Source organism: Apaloderma vittatum, unplaced genomic scaffold (assembly GCF_000703405.1).
Source record: "Apaloderma vittatum isolate BGI_N311 unplaced genomic scaffold, ASM70340v1 scaffold35993, whole genome shotgun sequence".
Classification (NCBI taxonomy): domain Eukaryota; kingdom Metazoa; phylum Chordata; class Aves; order Trogoniformes; family Trogonidae; genus Apaloderma; species Apaloderma vittatum.
This window is the reverse complement of record NW_009709349.1, coordinates 1-7,486: the sequence shown is the minus strand read 5'-3', so window position 1 is coordinate 7,486 and position 7,486 is coordinate 1. Positions and strand designations below refer to the sequence as shown.

Here is a 7,486-nt window from a genome sequence, read left to right as displayed (position 1 = left end):
TCAGCAGGAGACTTCTGAGCAGCGTTTGCACAATTCTGATTCCATGCATAAACACAGTCTGCTGAAGTTAGCAATATTACTGTCAATTTACACTAGTTCCTGATTACACGTGTCTCTGCAGAGGTACATGATACTGAATTAGTCAGCTGTTACAGGCTTCTACCAACATTTTAGTAAACTACATTGTCATTCATTTGTTAAATACTGAGAAAATCGCTACCTGGTTTCTAGTGAATGCAGTTCTTGGTCTTCTACCCCTGTACCAGTTCAATTCTCGTTTGAAAGAGAGCCTTTCAGCAACTGAAAAATATTTTTCACAGTTCAAAACTTTTTCCTCTTGCACTGGATTACTGTTAGCATGAAATAATGGATTTTCATAGTAAACAGGGATTTGCAGATTAGTGTCATCACCTAAAACTAGAAAAAGCAAGTGAACAAGAGCATCAGTTGATTGGGTTTCAGTAGAAACACGAAAATACATGCATTTTTTAGGAGCAAAAGCTTGAGAGGTTACTTGTTACAGACTGCTGACTTACCCAAGCTGGGGCATGCATCCATCCCTGGTCTGTGATGTTTCACAGCTGGAATGCCATCTTTCTTCTGCTCTAGTCCCAAAATACTTTCAATGGAAAACGAGCACTGCGTGGTTTTATTCTCCACAAAAGTAGGCACTTGCCGAAGATTCTGAGCCGCTGCTGTATTGGCAGCACATAGCGATGTACTTGCCATGTTCTCACCTTCAGCCAGCACAGCCTGTGCACTGTACCTGCATTTCTCTGCAAGTCCTCCTTATGTTGACAAGAGGGCTGGGTTTGCAACGTCATTAATTAAAATCTTTTATCAGAAAGTTTTAGCATGTCAATGAAAACTCTCCCACCAAGCAGCATGAGGAGTTAATTGTTTATTTGTTTGCAAGTAATTAGCAACTAATGGTAGCACTAGGGGGGCCACCAAGAGGGACAAAAAGTGTTATCTCTCCTCACCAGAACATCGACTTAACTTTCTCAAAAGAAGCTGCGCACAAATATAGTACTTCTCTTTTATTTGAAATCAGTAATGTATAAAATCAGTTTTTTAAAAAACTTTATACTCTAATGGACTCCACTTACCTAAATATAGCAGCATGATAGGAAACCAGTCAAGTAATAAGTAATCTCATTTAAGTGAATTTCCTTCCAAGGAAATTTAAAAAATAATCTCTTAATGCTATTAGGGTAATCCCGATGAAAATGCCTCTGTTTTTTCATATGCATATGTAATGGTGAACGTGGTCAATAAAACAACAATAGCTTTTGGCATAAGGCACTGTGCAGTGGGTTGGCAATGTTGTCAAAGCTCAGTGTAATTGCCTTCCAAGTGTCTGGATTAGTTAACAGGAACAGTTGCACCAACTATTTTAAATAATTCATGCATTCTTTTTTTCTAATTAAAATAACTATGTTGAAGCTTTTTTTCTTGAAACACGAGATCTGCAAAATTTCCTGTTTGTTCTTTGCAACAGAAAACCAAAACTCAAAAGCAACAGAAGCAGTACACTCAAAGGTATTGGTTTAAAAACATCCATTTACTGCTAGATATTCCTCCCTTCCTGTAGGTTTATCACCAATAGAAATTTAAATCCTACAGTGCAAACACTTAAAAGAACCAAGAACCATGAGTAATGAGGAAAAATAAAGGGTTTGTAATGAGGTTCAAAATCTGAAAACAGAATTCTTATTTACTCTATTATAAAGAAAGTACCAGCTATAACAGTTTTATATTCAAGCTAACCTATCAGGCACACAGCAGTTTACCTGTCACATGTTCAAAACAAGCTTTTGGTTCAGGACAACCTCTGCACAGAGCTTCCTCTTTTTCTCATTTTGCACAAAGCTTTATCTCATAATATGCAAAACCAAAAATAGTATTTTAATTTCAGGATACAAAAGTTACTTGTCTGAAATAAAACTTTTAATTCAGAGCACATGAGCATGTAGGCCTGTGCTTTTAGAGGAAAAAAACCTGATCCTCTATTTTTTGGTTTGTCTGTTTCTTAGAGTAGTTTATTCTGTGCCATCAGTCACATTCACATGGCTAACAACTAATATCAAGGAAATAAACTGTACCTCCACCTTGATTTTCTATACATTTCTAAATAACCCAAGAGTAATCCTTATGAATAGACAGAAGCAAGAAAATTGTTAAGGAAACAGTACAGTCTAGAACTGACCATGATGAGCTGAGGTCTACAGAGAAAAATGCAATCCATACATAGCTTTCTATCCATAGATCATAGAATGGCCTAGGCTGGAAGGGACCTTAGAGGTCATCTAGTCCAACCTCCCTGTCATGGGCAGGGACACCACCTCTCGACTAGACCTGTCAACACAAGGAGACCGAGCAGGAATCGAACCCGTGACCTCAGTGTTGGTCCTTGTTGCCAGCACCGTGCTCAAACCACTGAGCTAACCGGCCCTCCAAGTTCCACCAAACATAATACAGGTTGACTTACTGGACTGACTCTGTGTTGTGCAATGGGATTGTTAGCAAAGCACACTATGTAAGAGTGACAATTTAATCAGTGTTCTAAATGAGGACACCTTGTCAGCACTTATCAATGGATCTTGAGGTGGCAGCAACACAACTGCAGTGACCACCTGCAAGCGGCCCTCCAACCATCGTTTAACAGCCTCTGCAACCACCAAGTGTAGATATACAAAACACCGACGAGGACCGACGTACAAAACCACTACTCGCTGCAAGATTTGGTGACTATTTGGTCAGTGCGAAGCAGTGGCAAGCAGCAGCCTCGTAGCCCTTTATGTTTCAGCACAGCTATTCCCAACAAGGCAACCTGTGACCTTAACAAAGCAGCAGGACTCCTTTTCTTAGCTGCAAGCAGTTATCTTGAGTATTTGGACTGCACGGCAGGTACAGAGGTTACTGAAGAGATAAAGCAAAGCCTCTTATACAGCAGTGATTGGTAGATCAGTTTTCTACCTCTAGAGTCTCTACATGGAACACCAGTTGTCTTGTGCTTTTTTTTTTTAAAAAAGTTTAAAAAAACCCCAGAAAATACATTAAGTCAAAAAGGAAACAATGAATCTCCTTCTGAACCTGGAGCTGCTTCTCTATACGAAAGAGATAAAAAGCATGATCACTTGTAGACAGCCACTTGAATTCAGAAATAACGATAAAGAATAATACAAAAAATCTCTTAATGGCTATAAAATAATAGCTAGATTCCAAGTACAGCCCGTGAATTTTATTTTTTTTTAGAAACTTAGAAAAACCAACACAAGCACTGATACAAAACACATGGCAGAAAATATTTATTTCTCATGGATGAATATGAATGAAATTAACCTGGGCCACACAGCTGAGACTCAGATTAACACATTATTTCAAATCTCCAAGTTGTAAATACGATCACAGGTGCGCTCTTCAGGAAGCTCTTAAGAACTATCAATAAAGACAGGCATATTTGGTGGCAAGAGAGACATTTATGAGATGCTGTCTTCCCAGAACTAATCATTAAGTTAGCCAAGTAATTATAACTTAATTTCAGTCTCTCTGATATTGTGGAAGAAGGGAAAAAAAACTTCTTCAGGGTAGCCTGCTTTTAACTCCCAGTTGGAAACACTCATTCTTTCAGGTTTTTTAATGACTTTTCAGGAAAAAAAAAAGAGAGGTCTTGGTAGCTCTCAAAAAGAGTTTTCATAAAATAGGCCAAGCTCGCATAACTGACTTGCCAGCCACAGGTCAGCAGCTCACTGAATACTGCCATCTGATGTCCAGTTCCAAAGGTCACAAGGTAGATGCTCACACTATGCTCTCTAATTTCTGAGAAATTCAGTGAAATCGAAACATCAGATATCCGAGACCTTTATAACACTAACACAGCTCCACATAACTGTTTATAAAAATTTCACCAAAAAAAAGAAATTATTCTAAAGACATTAAGTCTGCATTATACTGAAAGTCCATTATGCCCCTGTAAGTGTTCAAGTCAGGTTGGATGGGTCTTTGACCAACTTCATTCAGTGAAAAATATCACAAAGAGCATCTAGCTCCAACCCCCCTTTAAGGGACCTTCCAACTCAACCTATTCTATGATTCTAAAACAACATGTATGTAAAGATAAATCTACTGTAATGTCTGGCTGAAGAGCTAACATTCAAGTGTTGTGAGACTCCTTTGGAGAGAAGTTTGCTTGGTTGTAGAAGAAAGCTACTTCTTAGCAAGATAAAAAGTCAACAACTCCTTCCATAAGAAATGAGCATGAACATATATTTTCCACAGGGCAGAAAACTTAAAACTTCAAATCCAGGAATATCTGGTAGTAAAGAACTTAGGAATTCCCACTGAAAATGTAAACAGAGCTTAAGCCTTCACTCAGAAAGTGTATTTCATGATTTTGGCCCATTAGAAATGATCAATGGTTCCCTCGCAATCTGCATAAAATTAGTCAGAGTTTTAGCTAAATACCATTGTAGAGGCATTTAGAGCAACACAACAAACATTAAGTTGAAAATCCTAAGTAATCAATAACAGGAGAAATCACTGCTCCTTGGAAATGCAAATCCAATCCTCTTACAACATCACTTACTTGATGAGGCAGCAAACTAATCTCCCTTTCAGATTTTGTGCCACTGCTTTTTGCCCAGGGACAGTAGAGTTTATCTGTTTAGTAGATGAAGCTCTTGTTCTTTAAAGATGTGAAGCCTCTAAGGGCTCTCTTTATACCAGCTCAAGAGGCCACACGAAGCATTCTTGGTGGCTTTGGTCTGACACCCCAATGCTCACTGCTGCTACCTTTTGCTCTTCCCACCCATTGCTACTCCACTGCCGTCACCTTTCACAATGGTTTATGCAATATTTCCAGCTTTTTAACAAGGTAAAAGTGGTATGCATAATCTTTCTTGATTACTTATCATGCCCAAAAACCCCTGTCTTTCATCTCACCTTTCCTACAGCTTCTTTAACCCCCTGTGTTTTTAGGCAAGAATACCTCAAAATTGTAACACCAGTTTTCACAGAACATGACTAAAAGCAGTCAGCTATTTCTTGGCTGAAGTATCAGCTATTTTGACCCATCAAGATTAAGCTAACACAGATAAATTTAAGGTAAACCCAAGGGTGGCACTAGCAAAAGCCTGACAAACAGTGTATAACATGCAAAGAAAGCCAACCTTATCCAGACAGCTACCTTCAGGCTCCAGCAGAGGCCAAGTGTTCTCTCCATGAGGGGACACATCTGGAATCCTCTGAAGAGCTTGGCTGCTCTTCTCCCTGTTTACATAGGATCATGTGTTAGTTCCCTACATTTTTAAGGTCTCTTGGCAAGTATTTTTCAGAAACAACAACAAAACAACAAAAATACTCCCCAAAACCCCAACAAACCATAATACCAAAAAGCAACCACCCCACAAATCCAAAAACTCAATTAAAAAACTAAACAAATAAAAAAACCCACACTAACCCACACTAATAAAAAGCATAAAATGCTGAAAAAAGCATAATACTAAAAATACAATTAGAGGCTTCAGAAGGATCCCTCAATTCATTATTATCCAATCTCACGTGTTGTTGTCAAATCTGTGTCTCAAAACCTTTGGATGCCTTGCAACATTTGTAAAAAACATACACAAAAAGTAAAAATAAGACTAGTAATGCCTTACAGAATGTTTCAACATAATAATATATTAAAAAACCTGACTACGAGTTCAAAGAAGCCCTGGTATACTACAAAATTTAGAAAGGTCCCCCTCTTGCTACTAAACTGGAGAAAGATACATTTTTATGATGCTATATGCCAGCTGATAGCATAGCACATTTCTACACGTTAAAGATCTGTTTGCTAAAGTTTTTTTTTTTTCTTCTACAAAACATTTATTTCTCTGCTCATAGCAGGTAAAGAATTTTTTTCCTCTGCCACTTAGAGCTGTGAACAAAGGCAACTAAATTCAATTCCATTACTACCTTCCTGAGTTCTGCTAGAGAAATGCATCTTATAGTACAAACCAGAGAACATTTCTTAGAGAAGACTGCTGTAAAACTTAGATCACAATTTAACCGATCTCAAAAATCAGAAAGCCATGCACATATACAGGTCACAAACCGATGATAGCGTTCTGTCAAATGGTAATTACAGATACAAAACTTAAGTCTTTAAAACACCTCATAAGATAACTCTATATTGTTACTCTCATACTATGAGGAAAGAGAAGTGCTATGACTTGCTTCAGTCAGGTGAGTCACCAGCTGAGCTGGTAAATGAACTGACTGAACTGAGCTGTAAGTCCGACATTTTCTCACCACTCCTCACAAAAAACCCAAAACAAACAAAAAACAAAAAAAAACCACCCCCAAAACCCCCCACAAACTACACACCAAAACCCAAACAAAAAAACCCACGCCCACAAAAAAACCAAAACAAGAATCTTTGCTTTTACCTGCTTTTAAAGGTAAAACATGATCTGATATAACATAAAGAAAGGTCTCCCTAACACAACTGCACAATAGTTAATCATTTGCTCTGCTGGATGACTTTGAGAACTTTCCCGTATGGTTTCATAGTAAGTTCATCCAGGCTGAGAAAGGCAAAACCAGCAAGGGAACAGCCTCGGGGTTTTTTTCCCTAGCCTTTTTTTTCCTCCTCTTTTTTTTTTTTAAAAAAACGTAATAATAAGCATACCTTAAAAGTTACCAATCATCTATTAAAATGCAGAAATGAAATATCATCATGTAATTTCAGAGTTGAATCGGTTTGCAAATTCATATTTTTTATATAACTTGGTTTTCCTTCTGTTAGCTTTAAAAGCGAGAATTTTATGCAGCCTCGTTTGACATATCTTTAAATCCTATTTTAAACGGACAGAAATTTAGACAGATATTCTCACTTAGCCATTTGCACATACTGAACACCTTCAGAGAGCTACTATGAAAATATTGCTTCACCTGCAGGAATAATTTGAAGTACAATAACTGTGGTCAAAACTTACTAATGGCACAGAGGACAACCCAAGAACATGCTTTTTTTAAACAGTGCACAATGATCTGGTTCTGTTCGAGTAAGCCTTCACGGTAGTTTTAAGAATTTGAAATTGGTCACCAACTGTATCACCAAGTTCATCCAGTCTAAGAAAGCAGGAACTGACTGTGCCCTTGTTTCCGAAGGGGGAAGGCCGCGGCCAGCAATGTTCTCGGTGTTTAACACACAGGCAGCAACAGCGGGACCACTGGGCAAAGAACTGCCGGTGGCTGGGGACAGAATTGCCTCCCTGAGAAGAAGCCCTGCCGGGTGGCGAAGGCAGAGCTGGCCGGGGAGAGCAGCCTCCCCACGGCGACGCCCCAGGTAACATCAGAGGAGGCCAAAAGACATTTCCATCGTGGCAGGGACCCAACAGCGTTAGTCCCGCTGGGTTCTGCCCCCAAGGTAACTGTGCTCGCCGCAAACGCACAAAGCAAAGAAAAAAAAAAAATTCAGTATTTTTTTCCTCTATTA

At 38.7% G+C, this 7,486-nt stretch overlaps 1 protein-coding gene across 2 annotated transcripts in view; it reads right to left on the bottom strand.

The window, feature by feature from the left end:
- The window catches only part of HESX1 (HESX homeobox 1), a 6,577-nt gene extending 1,309 nt beyond the window's left edge, over positions 1 to 5,268 (bottom strand). Inside the window, exons 1-3 of one of the 2 annotated variants that reach the window (XM_009866892.1) lie at positions 5,172 to 5,268; positions 537 to 619; positions 221 to 417 (exon numbers count right to left, since the gene is read on the bottom strand). In XM_009866892.1, the coding sequence (XP_009865194.1) occupies positions 221 to 417; positions 537 to 619; positions 5,172 to 5,236 (345 nt within the window). In that variant the 5' untranslated portion in view covers positions 5,237 to 5,268. Of the gene's footprint in view, positions 1 to 220; positions 418 to 536; positions 730 to 5,171 lie in introns of those variants that run through there. The other variant, XM_009866891.1, reaches the window with a different exon arrangement.
- Positions 5,269 to 7,486: the final 2,218 nt, after the last annotated feature.